General features: G+C 37.1%; 4 protein-coding genes across 4 annotated transcripts; 3 read left to right on the forward strand and 1 right to left on the reverse strand.

Moving 5' to 3' along the window:
• The first annotated feature begins 2,557 nt into the window (after positions 1 to 2,557).
• Positions 2,558 to 9,019, forward strand: LOC124441475 (collagen alpha-6(VI) chain-like). Its single transcript, XM_046991956.1, has 10 exons — positions 2,558 to 2,741; positions 3,540 to 3,955; positions 4,069 to 4,211; positions 4,309 to 4,370; positions 5,070 to 5,323; positions 5,738 to 5,944; positions 6,508 to 6,628; positions 7,132 to 7,383; positions 7,692 to 8,021; positions 8,134 to 9,019. Exons 1-10 carry the CDS (start codon positions 2,672 to 2,674, stop codon positions 8,739 to 8,741), a joined length of 2,463 nt encoding a protein of 820 aa, XP_046847912.1. The 5' UTR covers positions 2,558 to 2,671; the 3' UTR covers positions 8,742 to 9,019.
• Positions 9,020 to 9,158: 139 nt separating this feature from the next.
• LOC124441474 (armadillo repeat-containing protein 2-like) lies at positions 9,159 to 19,851 on the forward strand. Its single transcript, XM_046991955.1, has 17 exons — positions 9,159 to 9,826; positions 10,132 to 10,252; positions 11,899 to 12,498; positions 13,064 to 13,166; positions 13,456 to 13,628; positions 13,698 to 13,751; positions 14,300 to 14,445; positions 14,641 to 14,740; positions 15,107 to 15,247; positions 15,731 to 15,796; positions 15,976 to 16,072; positions 16,771 to 16,893; positions 17,700 to 17,813; positions 17,993 to 18,125; positions 18,289 to 18,369; positions 18,845 to 18,924; positions 19,410 to 19,851. The coding sequence occupies exons 1-17, from the start codon at positions 9,609 to 9,611 to the stop codon at positions 19,574 to 19,576; spliced, it is 2,517 nt and encodes an 838-aa protein (XP_046847911.1). The 5' UTR covers positions 9,159 to 9,608; the 3' UTR covers positions 19,577 to 19,851.
• A 61-nt stretch (positions 19,852 to 19,912) lies between these two features.
• Positions 19,913 to 22,174, forward strand: LOC124441477. Its single transcript, XM_046991958.1, has 7 exons — positions 19,913 to 20,118; positions 20,214 to 20,364; positions 20,509 to 20,557; positions 20,646 to 20,791; positions 20,883 to 21,308; positions 21,433 to 21,621; positions 21,862 to 22,174. Exons 1-7 carry the CDS (start codon positions 19,957 to 19,959, stop codon positions 22,008 to 22,010), a joined length of 1,272 nt encoding a protein of 423 aa, XP_046847914.1. The 5' UTR covers positions 19,913 to 19,956; the 3' UTR covers positions 22,011 to 22,174.
• LOC124441476 (putative inhibitor of apoptosis) lies at positions 22,089 to 24,274 on the reverse strand. Its single transcript, XM_046991957.1, has 2 exons — positions 23,964 to 24,274; positions 22,089 to 23,614 (listed from the first exon to the last, which is right to left on the reverse strand). The coding sequence occupies exons 1-2, from the start codon at positions 24,176 to 24,178 to the stop codon at positions 22,216 to 22,218; spliced, it is 1,614 nt and encodes a 537-aa protein (XP_046847913.1). The 5' UTR covers positions 24,179 to 24,274; the 3' UTR covers positions 22,089 to 22,215.
• Positions 24,275 to 24,318: the final 44 nt, after the last annotated feature.

A 24,318-nucleotide genomic window follows, 5' to 3' on the forward strand; every position in this document is an offset into this window, starting at 1 on the left:
ATTTCTCTGTTCGCAATGCGTTGTGGGAATTTCGACGTACAATGTAAATCTTATTGGTATGCGTAAAATTATTACAAATAATCAGTCAAAACTGAACCTAGACTAAATGTTCTTGTCGTTTTTTACTTTTTATAGATTTGCAGTTTTTTTATTAGACTGTGTAATTATGTAATATCTTGCGATTATGTAATATCTTGCGACTTTCGTTTGTGCTACAATCAACCTTATCAACGCCATAAATTTTAAGATTAAAGTTTCAAAAAAAGTGTCTGTTTTCAGTCCGGGGCCAATGAAAAAAGCTTTTGTACAAAGCAGCGTAACACAGCGTCAGTTTGACTACTGTGACAATGGGATTTTTATCTCACAACTGTTTTCCCAATGCTATATCCAAGAAATTTCAGCAATTGCAGTTTGAATCTGACATGGTTTTGAGCATGTTTCAAGGAATCCCCGATGAACGAAAGCAACGGCTGAGCATTAAATTAGTTTTGCTTTTCTTTTCAATTGCAACGAAACAAAAAAAAAACACCAGCGGTTACATCTGCGGTAACAAAAAGTTACTATACAGGCTTAAGTCTTCGATATGCGTGAAAGAAAGATTACCTCAAAAGTCATTTTTAAGTTTTTTTTTGTCTTCGGGCATTTTTGTTTTTAGCATTAATGCCCTCGTTACTGCAGAGTATAGGCAAGGATCTGTGTTTTGCCTGAACAAACAAATCGTAAACTTGGACGTATCACAGCTTTCAACCTGGGACTGACCATTGTTGGCATGGCACTTCTATCGTGCTCTTTAAATGAACCTGTATAAATGTGTCGCCACAGACTTTGCAATTTTCAAGCGAAACTATGATTTTTGCTTTTAATAATTGCAGCAAGCGTCCTCAAAATTTAGGCTTTGTTTTACGAGTATTATGTTTATATAGCTAATCACTCACCACTTTATTATAAAATTTTCCCAGCTTTTTGAAACCTTTCTCGTGTTACCGATGTAGTAGCTTACTTTCAAAACAAAAGGACCATTACTTTGGGATGAACTGTTCAGAAATAGCTATCGGATGATCCACCGTGTTCGTCTCTTTCAATCGTTTAATGAGATTTTTGACAGTTGCTTGCATGTCCTATTCTTTATTTCCTGAAGCCAGGTGAAACCTTTTGTTATATAACATCATATATAAATTATTAATTGTTGCTGTCTCCTTAGATCGCTCTTGGCTATCTCTCTGTACCGTTTTTTAACATTTTTTTTTTGGAATGTTTTTAAAACATGGCAACAACATGCTTGACAACATTTCCATGAAAATTAATTGTTCATGTAACAGTTCCACGAATTTATGCTTTCGAGTAAGTCTGAACTATTGTACCCTTTGATGTTTTTCTGATACTTTTCTCCATTGCCGTTTCCCTTTATAAACGACCAAAAATTGTGAAATTTTCGCTCCTCATTCAAATCGTTTCAAACTATACCTGTAAAGCACATGGCTGTCTGGCAAAGCTGTTATACATATACGTAAAACAAGTGGCGATAAATTATTCAAAACCCTTAATTCCTACGAAATACAGGCTGTTAATAAGATGAAAGTTTTCTGTTTTGCGAAAGGTCGTTGTAGAGTTGCCCCTATCTAATAAAAGAAACATTCACTAAATTTTAGTCGAATTTTTGGAAGTTGCAGTCGATGTACATTGTTTCTGGCAGATTGTGATCACGTTTTACGAAATAGTTTGGAAATACGACAATGGGATTTACTATCATCAGCGACATAGTTTAGTTGCGCTGTGTAAATTTGATATTTAGATGTTCACTCGCTGTAGAAACAATAGATTTCTGAAGAAATTAATAATGCTAATGATGTAAAATTTACAAAGCAGGACAAAACATGCTGATTGCATATCCTCACTACAACAAGACCTTAATCTTTATAAATATTGTATGATAAGGATGAATTAAATCGTATCTTTGCATGTCAATGAGCACGTGGGAAGATAACTTCATTGCAATAAATTCACGAAGATGTGGCGTGAACAAGTGGATTGGGAGAGCAGGAACGAGAATAGAGAAGTGCTTCTTTCTTCATGGGGGCAACTGTCTTTTAACTTCACAGCGGTGAATTTGAAAAAGGAAAAAACTTCAGATACCTCCCAGAGTGCAGTAAGCAAATTAGCCAACTTCCGGCTTTATATTTGACATCCCATTCGTTAACACATATCAGTGATTTACAAATTGCTGAGTGGAAAATCCAGCTCCCTGAAAATCATAGTTCTTCGAATAAAGTCAGGAGGGGAATGTGTACATTGTTAAGTATGTCAAAATAACTTGGTTCGCGATTATATTATTGGAAATTCCTTGACTAGATGACGTCATGATATGATACGTCATGGTCATTTTGACCTGGGTGATCAAAAATAATCACGCAATGTTTTCTTTGAAAATAAAAGTTTTGTCATTACCTACAAACTTCTCACAGAAGATAAGATATTTTAACCCCGACCAAAGTGTTTGATGACATAAAAACCTCGGAAATCCTTCGTTTAATCTTATTTTCCTTATTATTTTATACTGCAATACGTCTCGACAAGCTCCTCGAGTCGTGTGTTTGAAAGCGCACGAAGCGCATACATTAATTTTCTGGTGGTTGTTTTTTTTAATTCTCCTGCTGAAACTCTATTATATAGGATGTTTCTGGTTTGGTGTTTTATACTGTGTCTTCTTACGCTCTTTGGAAGTTCTAAAGCTGTTGCTGAAGGTAAACTGTTATTGAAATTCTTCAAGAAGTTTATTCGCAAAGATCATATGATCATTTTGTAGTGACGAGCAGGAGTTAGATTTAACTTTACTCTGAGAGCGCTAGTTGAAGTGTTCACACTTTTGCTCGCACTTTAATTCTTCAAGAAGTTTATTCGCAAAGATCATATGATCATTTTGTAGTGACGAGCAGGAGTTAGATTTAACTTAACTCTGAGAGCGCTAGTTGAAGTGTTCACACTTTTGATTCGCAAATATCACATATGATTATTTTGTAGTGACGAGCAAGAGTTGGATTTAACTTATATTTTGAGAGCTGGCCCGGAGAACTATTTTCAACAACCCTTTCGTATTGTTTTTACATACGCAACTTGATTGGTTCACATGGATATTACATTTTGTTGTTAAAAATCGTTCTGCCGTATAAGCGGTGTTGCTGAAATTTACCTTTTGACATTATTGTGCTATATTGCCTGTGGTACAGTACAATATATTACAAAGAGTGTGTGTCAACCGTCATGCCTTGCGCGCTGTTGTTTTTTTCATCGTTTTTTTTCTCATTTCGAAGCACAAAATGTGTAAGAAAACCTGCAAAACTTTGTAATTTACGAGTATTCCAATGACGTTAAAAGTTGTGCAAGGATGTGCAAGGGATTTAGAAGCTATCTCAAATTACATGGCCCGTTGAAATAACGACTTTGAAAAGCCGCTTGGCTCCTTCTCTCCCTTGTACATCCTGTCTTTTGCAAATTTAAGATAGCAATACATGGCGCTTGATAAACTTTAAACTCGATTCCAGCTCCTTTGGATTATTATTGCGACCATCCGGCGGATATAGCTCTCTTGTTGGACTCTTCCAGCTTCTTTGGAAGAGAAAACTTCAAATATCAGAAGAAATTTGCGCAAAGTTTCGTAACATACTTCAAAATACGTAGAACAGGAGCATCGATCTCAGTACTACCATATGGAGGAAAACCGATCGTTCGCCGGTCCATTACAAATTTCTTTCAATCCAGTACGATTTCAAGACTCACAAGGAAAATCGCCGAATTGAAATTTCAAGGCGGCCGTAGTAAGCTGGAGAATGCTTTGCGTTTTTCTCGCGATCACCTTTTCTCCACGCCCGGGAAATATGGTGCTCGTTCGTGGGTGTCACGTGCGGCCATCGCGATCACTGGCAGCTGGCGACAATGGAATTCACGTCAAACTCGCGAGGTGAGTGATGCTGTCACTTATGGAGAAAATCTTTTTGATTTTGTCTTAAATATGAGTTCAATCTGTTATTAAAGCAAAAATACTTAGTGAAATTGCTTATTGTTTGTTTGTAGATCCGTGAGGCTGCGCTTAGCTTGCAAAGAACTGGTGTAAAATTGATGATTGCTTATATTGGCTCGAGAGAGGATCAAAATGACCAAAATAGTAAATTGTTTGAGTCGATGGTGAAGTCCAAAAATGATGTTTATATGTTGAGGTATTCGTGTGTGTGTGTGTGTGTAACAAACTACAACTTTATGGCATCATAACGGTGATTCGTCCAAAGTTTCACAGATTTAGTTTTTGTCTTATAGAAAAGCCGTTGGTTTAACACAAGCTGCGAAACAAATGGTTCAAGAAATCTGCCCTAAACCTAGTAAGTCATTACTATTAGATAGAATATGTTAATTGTAAGTAATCTTCACACTACCTAAAATTTAAACTAAGATAACGTGGGTCAGTGTAGGTAGTGACGAATGAACAAAAGAGAACAGAACAGTCTTTACACAACATAAAATATAAACTAAGATAAGGTGTGTCAGTGTAGGTAGTGACGTATGAACAACAGAGAACGAGAACAGTCTTTACACAAACTAAAATATAAACTAAGATAACATGTGCCAGTGTAGGTAGTGATGAATGAACAAGAGAGAACAGAACAGTCTTTACACAACATAAAATATAAACTAAGATAACGTTTGTCAGTGTAGGTAGTGATGAATGAAGAAAAGAGAACAGAACAGTCTTTACACAACATAAAATATAAACTAAGATGACGTGTGTCAGTGTAAGTAGTGATGAATGAATAACAGAGAACGAGAACAGTCCTTACATAAACTAAAATATAAACTAAGATAACGTGTGTAAGTGTAGGTAGTGATGAATGAACAAAAGAGAACAGAACAGTCTTCACACTACCTAAAATATAAACTAAGATAACATGTGTCAGTGTAGGTATAAATTTGTCTAATGTGTTCTAAGGAGACAATCACGCCAACGTCGGCTGCTAAAAAGACCTAAAAGGCTCTAAAAGGCTCTAAAAGTGCGTTTTTTTCCTTCTATTGTTGTTTTGTAGCTGTATTTCCGTGTCCTGTGACCGCTGATATTGCATTTATCGTGGACTCATCTGGTAGTATAGGCACAAACAATTACGCAAAGACGAAATACTTCGTGTATTCTATTGCGAACGCGCTAAATATCTCCGCTACTGGTGCACACGCTGGAGTTGTGATCTATAGTGAAGAGGCAAAAGTTCCAATCAAATTTACTGATCATACGGATATCGTAAGTTTCAAAGAAGCGGTTTACGGCTTGGAGTACCTGAAGGAGGTATATCTGATATAAAGTATATATTGTATAGTTAGGCGAGAATCGCTCGGACGTCATTCTGCTTGTTCAACTGCTTATACACTTTGACTGAATACAAGTCAAACGCATTGCATGCATGTTTCTAGAATCTGTTGCTAACAGAGCGATTTTTAGTTTGGCTTAAATGTCGTGTGACACCCTGCACATATTTTTCAAATTGTCACCGACTATAGCTGAACGACGATCGAATGCTTGATTATTGTACAAAAAGTTGACAATAGGATGGTATAACTTTGTCTCGACCCACAGCTTAACATTTTCAAGACAAGCCCTTGGGAAACATGCTTCCCCCCCCCCTCCCTCCCCAATAGAAGCCTCTGTGTGATAGCCTTGCGGCAAGGTGTGTACCTGTTGTATTTCGTGTTTATTCGTTAGAGGACGCGTATTGACCTTGGTCTTCAGAAAGCGCACACGGATCTATTTTCCGAGTACTACGGCGGAGCCCGCAGGGATGTTAAAAAGCTGGCATTTATTTTAACGGATGGAAGGCAAAATCCCAAGGGGGGGACACCTTTAAAGGAAGCTGCTGGCAAACTTATGAAAGATGGTATAAAGACGATTTCTATTGGGATTGGCTCCGAGGTAGGTAGCTAAGAGCGTGGTGGCAAGGTGGTAGGCCGCGGCAACTGAATTTCTAATTCGAAATACTTTACACCTAACACAAATGGTAACATTTTGTTCAACGTTCTTTAGAAAATTTTTTGACGACTAATAACTTTGATGTTGTAGTATTTTGAACTATAAATGAGGGCACTATAAAGTTGTTTTGACTCACCCATGTCGCTGAGATAATTTTAAAATTTTTCATGTAAAAATCCATGGAAAAGGTTAGAGTTATTTTTTATAAGATACTACATAATAGTTGGTTTCAATTTGCCAAAATTTAACGTAACAATCTGTCTTCATCCTCAGTATAAGGTCGTACCTAAAACTATGAAGGCAAGTCTTTTTGAGACATTCCATTTAATGCACCTTCCGTGTGCTGTTTTCGCTCATTCTTTCAGGCAATGCCATCTATTTTACGCACTTTTGTGGATCTAGAAATAACTTTTGAAACGGCTGAAGTGGCGACTTTTGATTCCAGTTTACTTTACTGGATCGCAGGCTCATGTCAACTGTCTTTAATTTCACCATCTTTTTTTTAGGTGAACAATACGGAGTTGAGGGCAATGGTTCAGTACGACGAGGATGTGAAACAAGTTGCTAATTTTGATGATCTCGTGCGTGAGATTCAAAACATCACGCAACTCACCTGCGATGAAATAAGTACGAATAATTTATTTGAATCTTGTTTCTTAATTTTACTTTTTTGCGTAATATAAGTTTCCATTTTTTTCATTCATGAGATATCTAATTTTAAAAGCTGTATATTAGTTTAGTAAGTGAAATACGCTTTAAATAACGTTTTTGGGTTATATCTGTTTAAAGTTAGTGGAAGTTGATCGCTGTTTATTAGAAAAGCCTTGAAAAGAATTGTTGATTATTGTTTTGTCGTCTAATTATTCAAACACCGAAGATGGCCACCGAAAAACCAGCAAAATGGTTCCTTCTCATGGCTGCACTTACCTGGACGATCAACTTTCACAAACTTCAGACGATACTGACAGGTTACAGGTTGTTGGAAGCGGAGGGAACTTGGGCTGGGAAGATTGCAGTCTGAAAAAAGTCGCATATTTAGATTTTCAGTTCCCCAATCTCAATTTGCTTCGAACGCCCGTGTTTTTATAACCATTAGAACTCCATATGAAACTCTTTGTTCATATACACAGGGTTGACCACCTGCGACTACCCAGCAGACATTGCGTTCGTGTTGGATTCATCAGCCTCCGTGTCGTACGAAGATTTTGAGAAGATGAAAGGATTTGTCAAAACAATGGCAAAACAGTTTCGCGTCTATGAACACGGCAGTCGTGGTGCGGTTATTGTTTATGGTGAAAATGCTGGAGTCGCAATCCGCATGGACGAGTACATTAACTACTTTCAGTTTATTCGCGCTGTTGATGACCTGGGACGATATGGAGGTAAATGTCCACCGAAATAAGGGGCCGTTGTGAGAAATAGTATGATCCAGGGGAAATTTTCTCATTGGCCAATCGCTGCCGTCGTAGAAATCTTTTACTGCATGCGTGGCATAAAATCAAAATTGCAATAATTGGCTTGATTTTATGCTCAAATCTTGGGGGACTTTAGGTTGGGATCTATTGATGCCCCTTCATCCCCCCTCAACACTGATATTTTTCAATAAAAGATGATTTCTCGCAAAGCTTTTTCAGTTCATAAGTGTGAACCTAGTTTATTTGAACATTTATTTGTCTCCATTCTCCTTCAGGTCGTCGTCGAAGTTTTCAGGCAATGGCACTTGCCGAGTCCGTATTATCAAACTACGAGCAAGGTGCACGACGTAAGGTTCCGAAGGTTTTACTCATGTTGACGGCCGGTCCCGAGAGCAGTAATGCAGATTACGAGACTTTACAGGAAGTGACGCAGCGACTTTATGACCGTCACACGCTGGTATTGGTCGTTGGAATATTACCCGGTGCAGATATTGGAAAACTTCAAAACCTCGTGGAGTCCACCGTGGATGTTTTTGCTGCTCAATCATTCAAGGAAATCCGTGGTCAACTCGCACCCTTGACTAATGACACTTGCAAACATGTTGGTGGGTCTATTCGAAATATTTAAAACCTTTAAACTTTCGGTTTTTTAAGTATTGCGTTATGGACGAATTTTATCATTTTGAACATATGTTTTTCAATGAAAACGTTGTTTAGGGCCAGGGATTTGCGAAGCCAAAGTGGACATAGCGTTTATCTTGGATTCTTCTGGTAGTATCACGCATGACGAGTATATTGAGGTCAAAAGCTTTGCGAAACGGGTTATGAAAACTTTTGATATCGGTCCGCAAAAAACCCACCCGGCTATCATGATATACAACGACGAGGCGAGAATTGCGCATCGTTTTGGAGGGATTTTATCTCACGAAGATTTTGATATGAAACTCGACGCGTTACCGCACTTGCGTGGGAAGACACGCATCGATCTTGCTCTCTCGAAAGCTGCCAGGGAGCTTTTCTCCTGGGCAGGAGGAATGAGAGTTCAATCTGACGTACAAAAGGTTGCCATAGTGATCACGGATGGTCGTCAAACTCCGGCACCCGACGGAATTGGACTGGATCAGGCTTCAGCTGGATTGATTGTACAAGGAGTGAAAGTTTTGTCTATAGGTATTGGTGATAATGTTGATCAAGATGAGCTATCTAAGATGGTCGATAAACCAGACAGGCATATATTCATGTCTAAATCTTACAAAGCTTTGCGTATTCAACTCGCAACTATTGCGCGGGAAAGTTGTTCACTACCTACATATACGTATAACTGAGGTGGTGCGAATCAATCATTAATGGAAAGTTTCTTACAAGGTTTAAATGTTGCTGTTGTCTTTCTTTTTGTGACCTTTCGAAATGAAATTCGCTCTGATTGTTTGATTTCCACTGAAAATAACTTCCAATATTTTTACGAAAACCTTTCTCGTGTAACTAAATAATTTGTGGCATTGTTGACCATATTCTTTTTCGTAATCATTGACGAGTGTGAAGGGTAAACCTTTTTAGAAATTTAGCCTATTGAGAGGCTGCACGATTAAAATTTAAAGCTAGACTACCGTCCTTGCTTTTCTGTTGTAAGGTTCAAGTGAGCATGGTACCTTCTGTTTGTGTATTCTGAGTACATCAGTCAAACCTTTGAAAATTACCAACCTCAGCTAGACTATGGAGAACAAAAAAGGATTCACATTAGAATGGTAAGCTGGCAAAGAAGTTATCATGTATTGTCATGCATTGATCTTTTGCAACAATCTGAGTGACGCACAAGCTGTTATCTTGACTTCACTCTTTCGTTCCGCCCTCCTTGTGGACTGTGTATTCTTGTGAAGTGTGTTTTTGGAGCTATTTACAAATTAGATTGAGCTTCACGATTGATTTTGCTTATGCTATTCGTTGAAAATCTGCAGAAAACCGACCGTGAAGGACAAAAAACAGGTTAGACTTTCCAATGATGATAAATATGATGTATATATCCGCTTGAACGATGGAAATTCGTGTCATCCTCAAATGGGTCAAAATGTGTTTGTGTATACAAAGCGATTTGTCAAAAAGGAAAAATTTACCTTATATAATTTAGTGAAAATGCTTTTAAAATATATTTGTGATGGAAAAAGGTAAATTTTTTAACTTTTCGAGCAGTCTTCATGGCTTATGTTGATGCAAAAACGAGAAAAAATCGCGCGGAATTGAAACCATTTTACGTTGCTAATGGAACAACAAGCGCAGAGATTATTGCAGAAGCTAGAACCTCTGTCCGATGTGTTGATACAAAAAGACCTTTTACACCTGTTGAATCACAAAGAACATTGTTTGGCTTTTCGCGACGACAGGAGAATGTTAGTCGACCGTCTTCTGCTTTCAGGTGACTTCGTTACATTGCTTTCATTACTCATAGCTCTTTACATATTATTTAACGAAAATATTAGATTTAACTGAAACTTAAGATCGGTATATTTTAAAGCACTGAACATTGTCATGATTGCAAAGATTTTCCAGGAATCGTGACTCGTTTTAAATGCTGTTTCTGTAGCAACAATGTATAGTACACAGTGAGGAGCCAGTGTCTTTATTTACTCTTGCTATGCAAATTTTTTCTATTCACTCCATGTTAAAACATCAGATTTCAAAAGCATTGTTGTTTGGTAATAGTACTATTTTACTTTAAAGCATTGGCCCCAGTCATTTCACAGAAACGGACTTGCCTTCCGCTCATCGTCTTCAGCCACTAGATGTCGCATCAGATGTTCAAAGTGATGTTTTAGATGATGATACTCCAATTGTCATTGAGGTCTGTTGGAAAAATTGTCCTAGTTTTTTAATTGTATTTATAAAATAAACATAACAAAACGCTTGCGCTGATAGGTCCAGTGTGCGAATTAACGGTGTGCAATGTGCAATTTGCACATCGTTTTAGCTAAAATGAAAACAATTGCACATCACTTTTTCAAACGATGTGCAAAAATCAGCAGTTTTAACGCAAAACACTGTCATAAATCATATGAATTTGTTCATGTTTAAAAATATTAATTTAGCAATTAGCGCTATATAATAAATAAAGTAATATCGATTTGCTTATGCCTCTAAAGAAACACTTTTGTCAAAAAAATTGCACATCGTTTTTTCTGAACTAATTCGCACACTGGATAGGTCTAGAGCTGAGTTTGCATTAGCTAGTGCAAAACACATCTGAGCTCAACCAATCAAATCAATCAAAACAATCAATCAGTCAAAGAGAATTTGCAAATCAATCATGAATATTTTTTAGAGGAAAAATTAAAATATTTGTCTTTTTTCGCATTTTTGCTATTTTATAAAAGAAATAAAAGATGTTTTTTGTGTTTGCACTAGCTTATGCAAACCTTGGAGACATTTGTGAGACCTCTTGAGCAGGTGCAACCCTCGACCTTGGGCTTGCACTAATCTGCTCTTGAGTTCCCTCAAAGGTCTCCTCGGTTTGCGTAAGCCTGTGTAAATACAGTAAATATCTTTTATTTCTTAATAAATGCACATTGAAATCATGCTTACATCAAAATATCCATTCAATTGGGATGACATTGGACCTACCTATATATATAGTTTTCATCTCAGACACTGACTTAGAGAGACACTAGTGCCACCCACCCACCCCCATAATATATTTATTGTGTCTATGGATAATTTGAAAACTCATGCAAACATAGTTTTTCACACATCCTTAAAGTTCATGGAAGTTGATCGCTGTGATTAGAAAAGCCTTGAAAAGAACTGTTGATTATTGTTTTGTCTTCTAACTATTCGAACACCAAAGATGACCACCCAAAAACCAGCAAAAACATTCCTTCTCATGGCTGCACTTACCTGGACGATCAACTTTCACAAACTTCAGATGATACTGACAGGTTACAGGTCATTGGAAGCGGAGGGAACTTGGGCTGGGAAGATTGCAGTCTGAAAAAAGTTTCATATACATCTACATCAAAGGCACATTGAAATCGGGCTTACATCAAACTATCCATACAATTGGGATGACATTGGACCTACCTATATATAGTTAAAAATGAATGACTAAAGATGTTTGGTCGATGAGCGAGGTTTTTCTTCTTAGACAGTGACTTTGAGAGACATTTGTGCCCCCCCATACTATAATATTTATTGTGTCTATGGTTCATTTGGAAACATGTGCAGTTTTAGTTTTTCATACATCCTTCTCAGATATACAAAGGAAAAATGTGCTTCGAAAAAGTGTGTGACCATCAAAATTTGTGTTTTATTCAGGATCATAACAAATGTGAACTTTTATGTGGCAAAGGAATGAAAAATACAAGGACTACATACGTAATCCAAAAATCTTAATTTAAACTGAAATTGACATTAACATATTATAAGGCGTTGTAAAATTGGTTCAATTTCAGAGAAGTTACTATCAACATCCTTAACCCTGTTTATAATTCACAGGCTGATCGAAAAGTAAGGGAAAGCTTGAAAGCTTCGAAAAACGTCGAACGTTTGCCGTCCCCAGTCATCCCTAATCCTAGAGATGGATGTGTACTTCCATCTCCACCTAACGTCTTACCCGCACAACTCAGCATGTCGAGACGGAGCTCTACAGGAAACATTTTGAAACAAAAACTTGTCGTGAATGAGGGACGTCGTGTACAAAGTGGCCCATCAAAACGAGCTTCACCAAAGGAAGAGACCAAAACGGATTATCGAGCTAGCAGTAGTCCTTGTGCTCGTCGACAAAGTAGCAAATCAAATGACTCGATTAGAAACGATGTGATTGCTGCCGAAAGGAAAAAATTGTCACGTCTGTACAAAGAACACGTTAGACCCATCCTAAAGAAGATGGAGATGTGTTTTCGAGAGAATGATGGCACTTTGCTGTGTGAACTTTGCAATAACCTTCTTGAAGCGTTGAAGAAAGTCAGAATACTGCCTGATACAAAGAACGTGGATGTATCTCCGTACAAATCGCAAATTTTGAAATATTTATTCAGTTTCCTTGGCGTTAAAGATTCACGGTTGCATTTAAGGTTGGCGAAAATTGTCTTACAGGTAAGTTGGTTTAACCATCAAACGATCGAACCTTTGATATTTTAGTATCTTTTATGATGCTCTTATGAAAAAAGTTGTCCTCACAGAAATTACTACATGTTTGTAAATGTAGATCGTCCAGGTTGGTATAGTCCTGAGAAGGACTGTTTTTGTTGTTGTTGACTGACGTTTCGAGAACCTTAGCGGTAGTCATCTTCAGAGTCAAAAAAATTTTTTCATTCATTTTTTTGACTCTGAAGACGACTACCGCTAAGGTTGTCGAAACGTCAGTCAACAACAACAAAACAGTCCTTCTCAGGACTATACCAACCTGGACGATCTACATCTACAAACATATAACGATACTTTGCCGCCAATCACCATGATATTTTATAACTATAATATAACTGTAATGTTCACACCAAAGGTCGATGCTGTATTACTTCATGTTGTCCCGCGGTCATTTTGACTCTGAAGATGACTACCATTTATCTTCGGACTGTCGATGTTTTCGATCTTATTTTGAAAGCCTCGAATGTTTTTTTGTTGTGATTTGTCAATCATGCAAGAGTTGTTTTATTTTTAGTTCGACTTGTCTGAAAACAACGTAGAAAATATTTTCAAGTTGCTGTTTAAAGTTAGCCGCGACGAAAGCAACGACATTTTGTTTCTTGAAGAAGAAATGACAGGTTGGTGCGAGGACTGAATGCAACAAGACTCTGCAGTTATTTATCCGTAGGTTATAAATCAGATCTCTTTAATCTGCAAACATAATTTCATAGTAGACTCTAGGCATTTTTCGGTGTCCTGTTAAACTCGGGAAAACATTGGGCATTGGGACAATTTCTCACTAATGTGCTCACAAGCTTGCATTCGAAGCAAATACTTTTGTCTTAAAGTCAACTTAACATTCCATTGTGCTTACTGAATTCATCCACCTCCCGCCTAACTTTTGTTTAAATAATTTCATTCACCTAGAAATCTTAGTGTCAAAAATATCGTCATTTGATGGCGGAGTGAAGTATGAACCGTGCCTCTACTGCGTGGGTGCTTTAAAACTAATCTCGGGGAACGTCGTTGTTCGTAAACATCTTGTAAACACAAGTTGTCTGGAGGCGTTGGCTGTTGTTCTTGGTAGCATTATCAAACAGGTATTCCTTGAACTCATAATTTGCCTGCTAACATTCTTTATTCACAATGCGGTTTATATTTCATTGCAGGGTAACGCAAATGATGCGAGTTTGAGAAAGAAGAACACCAACATGTTGTTTCCGGTTAGTGAAGTCTGAAAAATTAGCCAAAAATATCTGAGCTTAAGATGCTAGGTGTAAAACTGTTAGCGAAAGACAAATCGTCTTATCACAAAAAAATCGATGTTATTTATTCTGACATCATTCTTTCCTCAATGATGATGTAATTATAAGCTATAGACCACCAGAATTGAGAAGATTGCAGGCTAAAATCTTCGACTCATTCCCTTGTGGACGCCCAAATGAAACTGCCTGGATATATTTACGTTACTTTACATTAGTTTTCCGTACGTCCATCTGTCAGTCGATCATTCTTTGTTTTGATTTTATAGATTAAAAGTGCGTTTAATATGTTTTTTCTCGGGAACTGTTTTTTCTGTGCTCTTAGCCATAAGTCCTTTCTGTAGTACAGAGGATCCTTCGTAGCTGCATAACTTCTCCGTAGGTACAAGTCCTATCAGCAGCCATCAGTCTTTTCCGTGTAGTTTACCTTTGCTAAAGTCACCGTTCAACATTTTGCTCAACACTTTTATGCTTTGGCGAACGTTTGTCTTCTCTGCCTCAAAATTTAGGTGACTGCCGTGTTGAGAAATCTAGCTGACGTCGATGGAAGTCGGAAGATATTCTTAAAGCGAAACATTTTACGTGATGTTATTAACTTGTTGAACATCTTCCAAGATGACAGAGACGTAGTCATGAATATTTCGCGTATACTCAGGTGAGCTATGGAATGTGTTTGAAAAGACTTTAATCTATTATTCGATTTATTATCTTTAATATAGAACATTTATTTTGTCAGTAGTACATACCGTTTTCGATAGAGGTCGTGTACAATGACACAGACCTAGTCTCGTTTGTCATCGTTGAATTTTTAAGCTCAATTACAGCACAACCTTTTATGTCACATTTGTAGTAAGATGACGTTGTATAGCGAATGCTGTTCCGTGGTCAGCTCAGCCGCAGAGTCTTTTGAAACATTCCTGTGTATTTTGAATAATCATTCAAAGTCCCAGGTAAACGATTATCAATCTAATCACGAATAAGTGTGGGGAGAATCGTTATAGTTATGAAAGCAATGGATTTTACGAACACGTTTGATGCGATTGTTTGTGATTAAACCGAGACACAAGGATTGTTATTGAAATTTTATCGCATGGTATGTTTTTATTCACGCGACGTTATCATTGTTTTCTGTTAATATCATAGCACTAAAGAATACTAGAATTTCATCTCCTCTGAATTTATGTTGCCGCTCACTGTTCGCTCTCAGCCATGGCTGAAAACAAAAGCACCCGTCCCCCCCTGGGTAGATTTTTTAAAATTTCTGTCCAACGCGAAAAAATTATTTTTAAAAAATAATTTTTCTTTTGCCTTTCTAGGAAATAGTCGTGAGAGTTTTATTTGTACTCGGTAATTTGACCACGAAAAGTGACGATGCTCGTTTCGACTTGTTTCACGTAGAGGGCTCAACAAAATGTCTCCTTACTGTTTTTCGATTATATTTTGAGCGAGATGTCAAGGTACCACAACTGCTTGTGTAGATGTAGCAAGAATTGACTTTCATTATGCAAGGAAAAGCTTTGTGTTGTTTGTGAATCGTTATGCTTTTAAAGACACTAGTCTAATGTATATCTAAGAGTTAAGTTTCCCCATTAGGTCACTCCTGCTCAAATCTCTAGACTGGAGTATATAAGGACTCAAGTTTCAACATCAGATCACTCTTGATGAAGATACCAGACTGGACTATTTATAATCTTAAGTTTTGTCATCTGATTGCTCCTAATGAAGGCACTAGTCTGTAGTACATAACGACTCTAGTTTTAGTATTAGATTACTCTTGATAAAGACCTTAGACTGGAATACATAAGATCTTAAGTTTAAACATCAGATCACTCCTGATGAAGACACTAGAATGGATATTCATAAAGAATCAAGTTTTAAAATTAGAAGGTATTTTCTTAATGATGAAGTGAACATTGCGTCAACCGTGTCATTTTTGGCAGGCCAGCAAAATACGAACTGAAGACAAAACATCAGAGCAAGCAAGCGCCGAAGATGTCTTAAACAAGGTAGCTATATGATTGAAGAATATTTCTGTGTTTTGTCTCAAGAATATTTTTACCGTTTGTGTACTGAAAATGGCGTTGTGGAATGTTGAAGCATGTCTGATTTTGAAAATCGTCATGTTTATTAAATGCATATATTTTATAAGATCCTGTGGTTGTATACATGTTCTTCTCGTGTTTAGATGGTTCGCGTTGTTGCCAATCTTTCTATTCATTCTGATGTTGGTCCTGAAATTTCCAGAAATGTCGAATTTATAGAATTGCTGCTTCAAGTCTTGGGTACGTTTCCAAAAAAAACCATCTCTTAACTAAACTGCTTTTTTTGTGGTGACTGTCAGTTTACAATAAATAGATCGTGATTTTACTTGAATTTCTGCCCACAGTGGTCTGATGCATAAATTTGACTCCTCGTGTACTTCAGTCTAGTGTCTTCAAAAGGAGTGATTTGATGTTGGAACTTGACTTCTTATATGGTCCGGTCTTGTGTCTTCATCAGAAGTGATCTGATTTTGAAACTTTAATCCTTCTATACTCCAGTCTAGTGTATTCATCAGTCGTGATCTGATGTTGAAACTTCAATTATATTTACTCCATTCTAGTGTATTTATCAGAAGTGATCTGATGTTGAAACTTCAATCCTTATGTATTCCAGTCTAGTGTATTCATCAGAAGTGATCTGATTTTGAAACTTCAATCCTTATATACTCCAGTCTAGTGTATTTATCAGAAGTGATCTGATGTTGAAACTTCAATCCTTATGTACTCCAGTCTAGTGTATTCATCTGAAGTGATCTGATTTTGAAACTTCAATCCTTATATACTCCAGTCTAGTGTATTTATCGGAAGTGATCTGATATTGAAACTTCAATCCTTATATTCATCAGTTTAGCTATTAGTAATGATTTGTTCTTGACTAAGTTTTCGATCCCACATACGTTATTTTTCTTATGTCACATTACTCCCAATTTTCTTTACAGAAGTCAAAGATTTAAGCATCAACGAGGAACTGGTTCTCAATACAGTTGCCACAATTAATAATCTATCGTACTATGCCGAAGAAGGCACTGCATTGGCGAATAAACGAAAGAAAATCACGCAACGTAAGTCAAGATGCTATGCAAAAATCGTTTAATGAAAATTCGTCTTGAGGAACATTTGAAATAATAACTGCGATGCATCTATGTACTCTTTATTGTGGAGTGTTGTTGTCAAAACGATACCTCGTGACTGGCAAAAAAAATTCTTTTCTACATGAGAAGTGAAGCATGCCAATTCATCGTGCTGTGTAAATTTTAAAGCACTAATCATTATTCATTGCTTCAGAAAAAATTAACACAGCAGGAACAAGTAAGCGGTCGGGCTGACTAACTTAGTTGTTTTTTGTCATCTTAGCGACAACGTTTGTGAATTTATCATCTTTCAATTTAACTCCCTAATAGATAAAAAATTATATGACCGAAAAGCGTCATGGTGTTACAGGTGGAAAAAAAGGGGGGGGGGACGGGGAGGAAGAGAACCAGACATTCGTTTTGCTATGACCGACAGAGAATGGAAAATTTACACGTTGGTAATTTTTCTTAATAAAGTGAATGGTTGAAAACGAGAGTGTCATAACATGTTTATTGGTGTGGATCGTCCATGTTAATGGAGATTTGAGAAGGACTGTTGGTGTACGTGCTAGTTTTTTGACTGACTCCTTGATTCTGAAAATCACTACCGCTAAGGATGTCGAAACTTCAGTTAGCACTATCACGAACAGTCCTCAGGTTTGCACTAACATAGACGATGAGCATCTTCAAGCATGGGGCAATTTTACTTCTGTCAACCTATGTGTACTCCTTTGTCCTTCAACGATACAACCTCGTCCTAAAGGATCACCAAATTTCATTTTCTATTTGCCTCGTAGTGATGATGGAGCTATTGGTTGTAGATAATATGGACGCGATTCTTGAGGCGTCGCGTGTTTTTGGTAATTTTTCTCGTTTTAAAGACGTTCGTGATGTTTTGTCCAGCCACAAAGGTAAACTTTCGATGAAAATTGATTACGATTACGGGGAAGCTTGAATGAGCTTTATGTTATATAGAAATTTGAAAAGTTTTATGCTAGAAAGTATTTATTTATTTGAAATGATAATGATACATTCAATATACACAGTAGAATATCTTCCATACAAACAATGATTATCTTTATTATGTTAGTTGATGAAATGTTGATTTCTTTACTGGACTCGGGAAGTCATGAAATTGTTTTCACTGCTTGTGGTGTGCTTATCAATATGATGGTTGACCCTGAAAAACGTTCCTTGCTCAAAGATGAAGGTGGAATAAAGAAGTATGTATTCTTTACTTTTTGTCATTCTAGAAATTTCACAAAATTGTCGAATTTTTCCTACCATGTTTTCTTCATCAAAACTTAAGCGCCTTTCCTTACTCACTTATAGTCAAATAAGTATTATCCTTTTTTTAATGTCAATGCCAGTTTGTTTTTCGTTTAGGTTGACAGATGTTCTTCGAGATTATGGTAAAATAGACTGGCAACTTGCTGCAATGGTTTGTCAGACATTGTGGAATTATTGGTTGGTATTATTAAATGTGGCTGGATTTTGTTGTGCAATGTTTCTTAAATTGTTGTAAGTGACTAGATTTAAGAAACAGAAGACGTTTACTGTGTTTGCGCAGGCTTATGCAAACCGAGGAGACCTTTGGGAGAACTGGAGAGCAGATCAGTGTAAACCCGAGACCAAAAGTCGAGGGTTGCACTTGCTCGAGAGTTCTCACAAACTTCTCCGAGGTTTGCATAAGCCAGTGCACGAAAAGCACCTTTTATTTCTTTTGTAAAATAATTGTGCGAAACAGATAGGTTTAAAACAAACCCCTCCCACCTCCAACATGTATTCATGATTGATTTAAAAATTCTCTATAATTGATTTCGTTGATTGAGCTCCAATGGTTGAGCTCTGGTCGGTTTACAAAAGGTGACGAACACTGAGTTATAGAGCAATCAGTGCATGTGTTGGATGGTTTTATTTTATAATAATTAATGTTTTACAGTGAGAATGTTGCTGATGTGTATGACGCGCTCGGTCACGAGGAGACGATGATTTTGGGCGATCTGTTGCGAGAATATCTTGGTGAGTGCCGTTTTGAAATTTATTATTGATGTGCTTTTTTTACGTAATTTTAATCATTATTTTGTATGTGCACGCACGCGAGGGAAGAGAAAGTTAAAATCGAGCTAAGGAACGTAAGAAAATGTTCTAGCATTTTCTAATCACTTGCTTCGATGAACAATCTCATTTTAAAATTCCTTGTGCTTCATATTTATATTAGACAAACGAACAGTAAGTTATGACGGGGGAGGGGATGACAAGGGGATGTAAGGGGACGAAAGATGTACTGTACAAAAACTGCTCAAATTTGTGAGCTGTTGTTACAGTGGAATTTGAGTTATTTTTCTGCGTAATGTTGAAAGTTCAAATGTGTTTTGCAAAGTTCATTTATCCAATCATAACGGGCTTCTATCTTGACTTCGAAATTTGACTGGGGGATGTATGAGCTTGGGAAAAAAACATTCAAAATTTCAGGAGTGTTTCATTGGATCTAATCTTTTCTTAAGACGAGGATTTGGCTTTCGAATATCTACATTCAAGAAAGATAGACGAATCTATGAAAGACATTCTTCGAAAGACGTGGACTGAGAATTTTCGGTTTGTCGGTGAACAATGGCTGCAAAGAATAGAATCGAAGCAAACGGACTTGATACCTTTAGAGGAGCCAACTTGACCCGTGGCAGTACTTGTGAGAGTTATATACGTCAGTTATATACACGTCAGTTATATACACGTCAGTTATATACACGTCAGTTATAACGTCAGTAAGGAAAATGGAAACACGCCCTATGAAAAAACATATACGGTGAACTGCACGTGAAACCTTTATTTGAATAAAGGGTCTTCAGTGTTACATTTTAATATATAACTACTTCTAAAGTAATTTATTTCTCTGTAATATTGTGTGTGTGTGTGAAAACTGTAAATTATGATATCATTTTTAAAGAATTCCTGGACCTTCGACTTCGGTCCTTCGGCTCAGTATTCGGATTGCTCCGGATGCCGTCACTCCAGTTTAAATTGGCGCTCAATTTTGAATTTTATTGACAAAAAATGGCCAGCCATTTCGAAGTTTTTGATAAGTTGCGCGATTTGGGACGTTCCTTAGACAGGATTTCGAGCGTTTTACCATCCGAAAAAAATACCGAAGACATAAACAAAGCCAGAGCTTGTCTACAGCTCAAGGCTCTGCTGGCTGATGCAAAAAACCTCAAGGTAATCGACAACACAATCATTGTTAAGGTTTATAGGGTAGCTCCTACGTTTCTTTGCAATTTGAATTGACTTGTTTTTGTGATTGAACTTTTTAGGAGGAAACAACGAAGACTATTTCTGATGCTAAATGTAATCTGAACATCGACAGTATTTTAGAGGCCACTCGTAAGCAGGCTTTGAAGATAAGAGAAAACATAGATGAATTAGAGGACCACTTAACCAAGTATGGTTATTCAAGACCTAAAGGTAAATGCCAATGAAATTGAGGTAATAAAAAATCAGTCACCTAGAAAGAGCTGCTATGTGAACCTTCAGTACATTTATTCCTGATTGTTTTACAATATCTTTATTCCAGTACACATGGGTTAAATATTTCATGGTATTATTTAGGAAAACTTCCAGATGTATATCAGGAAAACGATTGTGAAGATAGCGAGAGGTTTGCATATGAATTATTTGACACTGAGTTGAGTCATACCACACCAGAAAGAAAAACGTATGATTCTATCATGAATCTTTCTTTCCAGTAATCTTTGTACTGCTGATAGCTTTCAAGACAGCAGTAGTGATAAAGAAAATGAATCACCAGACTTAGAAAATGAGCAGCCAAGTGAAGATGATTCTCATGAAGATGAGATTGATACAATACTTCCTATGCAACCAGAAAGACCTGGTACAATTGAACTCCACTGTTTGTACAATTGAACTTCGCCTTTTACAAATAATAAAATTTCACTTACTTTATATTGCTGTATAATTTCCAGCATTGGATCCACTAGTGACACCTGTTCGCCCGAAAACAGCTACCAAGTTCATCCAAAATTATGATATGCATAAGAAATGTGTAGCAAGTCCTGTGATACCTGAAGGACCGCCATTACCCCAGACCAAGACACCTGTTCTAAAATGCAAACCACATGGCTTTGACTTAAGTGTACCAGTATCATCAGAGTTGCCACCGCATTTAATGATAGAAACAGAAACCATTGACAAAGAACAGAATTTTAACTCCCCTACCCAAGTAGCAGGAGACCTGTCAGTTAATGATTTTCCTACTCCACCAACCTTTACCACTCCTGGATTGAAGCGATATGGAACCCAGAGAGAAGGCCAGGAACCCGTCCTTGCCTTTGATAATCTTGATACACCACAACCTCCTAAGTTTAAGTCTGTAAATAGACTCATTCCAGGTGTGTACTTGTCACTTGGCATGTCAAGGCAAAATAGATGTTGAATTTCCCTGTTATGATTAAATATTCAAGTGAAATGAATGCAAACTAGTAATGATGTCCTTTGCTAACATGATGTATTCAGGTGAATTGACTGGGCAATTGGAAACACCTGATGAAGTCAAACCATGCTCGAAATCAAGATACCGTTTGCCTGAAATAGACTATCCAACATACAGCAAAATCCCGGGATGTCTTCAAAAACAGTTTTCATTCAAGCAGGTCAATTTTCTCATTGAAGAGACAAACACTTATTTAAATACCCGAGAAAAAGGTAGGATGTATTGTTATTTCTTTACTTGTTGAGTTTATTTTTTCAAAGAAACTGGGTGGATTTCGGGGTAGGTAGGGGGTGCAAAGAGTTGCATTCATATTAAACACATGTTTATTGTTGAGTTATTGTAAGCTAGAAAATTATATAGTATGACTGCGATAGAGTGCAATTTTTGTGTTACCTAAAATCATGTTTTATATTAACCTAAGAGAAAAAAAATTCTTATTGTCCTATATTTAGGTAACAAGACTATCACGAATGACGAGTTATCATCTGTATTGAATGTGGGCCCATTCACACAAGCATTTGCTCTTGTCTTGTTGAAAATAGAACATTTCACAATGCGAAAGTCTGGTGTTTATAATGTCAATGATGCATTCATTGTCTAAAAATAAACTTGTCTTAAAGTTGTTGACTAGTTTAAGTGTATATGTATGTATTATATTCAGTAACTGTATAAGGAAATCTTAGTGTGGATCATTTAATGTGAAAATGTTATGAATAAATCAATAAACACATATGCCACATTGTAGTTAAAATCAAGACACATGAAGACAAGTATGAGTATCTTTATGAGTTCATCACCCAAATAAATCATGCTAAGTAACTTCGAATCATATCGGTAATATGCTGACGACAAATTGGGCAGACACTATTTTTTTTTGTCCGTATTTCATGTGCACAGTTAGGACAACATACTAAATGCCCACATGGGAGAAATACAATTCCTATCTCAGCGTCAAGGCAAATTTTACATCTGTGAGCATCCTCTTGTTTCCACATTTGCTCATTGATTGCTGCTTGGCTCACAGGCAACTCTGGTTTAGTCAGGTTTTCTGCTGGAAGTTTCACAACTTCCACATGTTTCTCCTTTGATTGCAATTTATCATGATAAAATTCTACTGCGTCCATAAGATCATTCATACTATTGATGGGTACTCTATCAATTTTTTTTCTTTGACTAATGGCCTCTTGAATAGTAGACAAATCATAACTACCCTCTTCAAGCAGTTTTTGAACTCCATGTGCCAAATAAAATAACTGATTTTCACCTATGGATTTTTCACTAGAGATCTGCACTTTTGTATTTGAATCATAACGCTCAGTTGGAAATTGAAAATGGGCCTTGACAAATTCAGGTTCGTTGTTTGGTATTACTTGAGGAATAGTTGCATGCGGGACCAATGGTTTGGGTGGTGTCTTCCAGGTTTGTTCTTGAGGTAGCATGGGAACTGTGGAGATATCTTGGGCAATGTGGGGGTTCCTTTGGCGACAGTGTTCAATGACTAAAGGGCAATCCTTGGCCCATTTCTCATGTTCCCCCCAAGGTGTGTCTTGTGGTTCCCATCCTGCCAATATTATACCACATTTGAAACACTGCACTTGGTCTTCATATCCAGTATAGTAAAATCCAGCATCGATCAGCTCTTTGGGTCGCACTGGACAATATTTTGGCCAATTAATGAAAGAGTGAAGGCGAGCATGCTCTTTGGAATAATTTGGCTGAGTACGTGGCAAGTAACTGACTGGTGAAGGAGGCCTATAGTTTTGAACTGTTCCCATTTGTATATCTCTCATGGATTGCTCAAGATTTGGTAGAAACAAATTAGTTGCCGGCTCATTGGTATTTTGTCGAATTGATACTGAATATTTCCTTGAAAAGTTGGATATGAAACTGCACTTGGGCTGATTCTTAAAATGTTCAATGAATGGATCATCATCGGGTTCCCATGCCATTAATGTCAGATCACAAGCAAAGCACTTAACATGGTCAAGCACTCCAATGTAATAAAACCCTGCTGCGGCGAGTTTCCTTGGGTCAACTTTACCTTTCCAGCCAGCATTGCGTTGGAAACTGAGTAGCCGGTTTTCCTCATTCTCCATGTTACAATCAATAACATCAAAATTATGGGCAATGTTCATTGATGTAGATGTATAATTTGGTCTATCAGAGTCAAGTTGCCTCAAAAAATTGCAAGAATGTCCAAAAAGCCTACAAAGAATTATGAAGCAAGTCTCAGCTGAGAGTTTGACAGTTGTTAGTGTGGTGCTAGTGATATACCAAGATACAAGAAAATAATAGATTGTAACAATTTATTACTAGCAAGAAAAATTGAGATGGAAGTGGACGTCCCCAAGATTAGATGAAAATATCTATTCTGGAGGGCACATTTTGGGCAAACACTTGGGCTAAAGCTTTATTTTCAACATAGAGTTTATGCTACTGAAGTTTACAATCCATCTCTGGTAAAGTGGTCTCGCTCGATGGATGTTAAAAATTGTCGATCTTTAAGGTCTACGTAACAATCAAACAGTAAAAATGACGAAAATTTTCATACAACCTGCGATGCTTTTCTAAAGGTATTTCGCCAAGTTTCCATTCAGCTATTCTCCCATCGCAACTAAAACAGCAAACAGTGAAGCCGATTCCTGTGTAGTAAAAGCCAGCTTCAGCAAGATCCTTTGGCTTCACATTAGCAGTGTCAGGCCACTTGTGAAAACTTTTTAATCTCTCACATAGTTTGTTCATGTTAGAATTAAACTGACCACCAACCATAATGAAAATAGTTTTGACACTTCCAATATATTTGTACGCGTCAGTTTCATTTAAAAGGGGAATCTCTCTAAATTAATATTACAGAATTTTTAAAAATAGTCCATGTCGTTCTATGATAATAATTTAAACGTACTCTACCC

The sequence above is a fragment of the Xenia sp. Carnegie-2017 genome, unplaced genomic scaffold (assembly GCF_021976095.1).
Source record: "Xenia sp. Carnegie-2017 unplaced genomic scaffold, XeniaSp_v1 HiC_scaffold_20, whole genome shotgun sequence".
NCBI classification, from domain to species: domain Eukaryota; kingdom Metazoa; phylum Cnidaria; class Anthozoa; order Malacalcyonacea; family Xeniidae; genus Xenia; species Xenia sp. Carnegie-2017.

What these genes read in the sequence shown, in the direction of transcription:
- LOC124441477 (XM_046991958.1), top strand. Translation starts at nt 19,957, where the DNA reads ATGGCCAGCCATTTCGAAGTTTTTGATAAGTTGCGCGATTTGGGACGT. An exon ending in CTGATGCAAAAAACCTCAAG is followed by an intron (nt 20,119 to 20,213) that starts GTAATCGACAAC and finishes TGAACTTTTTAG; the next exon opens with GAGGAAACAACGAAGACTAT. An exon ending in TTTAAATACCCGAGAAAAAG is followed by an intron (nt 21,622 to 21,861) that starts GTAGGATGTATT and finishes TCCTATATTTAG; the next exon opens with GTAACAAGACTATCACGAAT.
- LOC124441475 (XM_046991956.1), top strand. Translation starts at nt 2,672, where the DNA reads ATGTTTCTGGTTTGGTGTTTTATACTGTGTCTTCTTACGCTCTTTGGA. An exon ending in GCTTGGAGTACCTGAAGGAG is followed by an intron (nt 5,324 to 5,737) that starts GTATATCTGATA and finishes TTTATTCGTTAG; the next exon opens with AGGACGCGTATTGACCTTGG. An exon ending in CTATTGGGATTGGCTCCGAG is followed by an intron (nt 5,945 to 6,507) that starts GTAGGTAGCTAA and finishes TCTTTTTTTTAG; the next exon opens with GTGAACAATACGGAGTTGAG.
- LOC124441474 (XM_046991955.1), top strand. Translation starts at nt 9,609, where the DNA reads ATGGCTTATGTTGATGCAAAAACGAGAAAAAATCGCGCGGAATTGAAA. An exon ending in TCTTGAAGAAGAAATGACAG is followed by an intron (nt 13,167 to 13,455) that starts GTTGGTGCGAGG and finishes TCATTCACCTAG; the next exon opens with AAATCTTAGTGTCAAAAATA. An exon ending in ACACCAACATGTTGTTTCCG is followed by an intron (nt 13,752 to 14,299) that starts GTTAGTGAAGTC and finishes CTCAAAATTTAG; the next exon opens with GTGACTGCCGTGTTGAGAAA.
- LOC124441476 (XM_046991957.1), bottom strand. Translation starts at nt 24,178, where the DNA reads ATGGTTGGTGGTCAGTTTAATTCTAACATGAACAAACTATGTGAGAGA. An exon ending in CCTTTAGAAAAGCATCGCAG is followed by an intron (nt 23,615 to 23,963) that starts GTTGTATGAAAA and finishes AATTCTTTGTAG; the next exon opens with GCTTTTTGGACATTCTTGCA.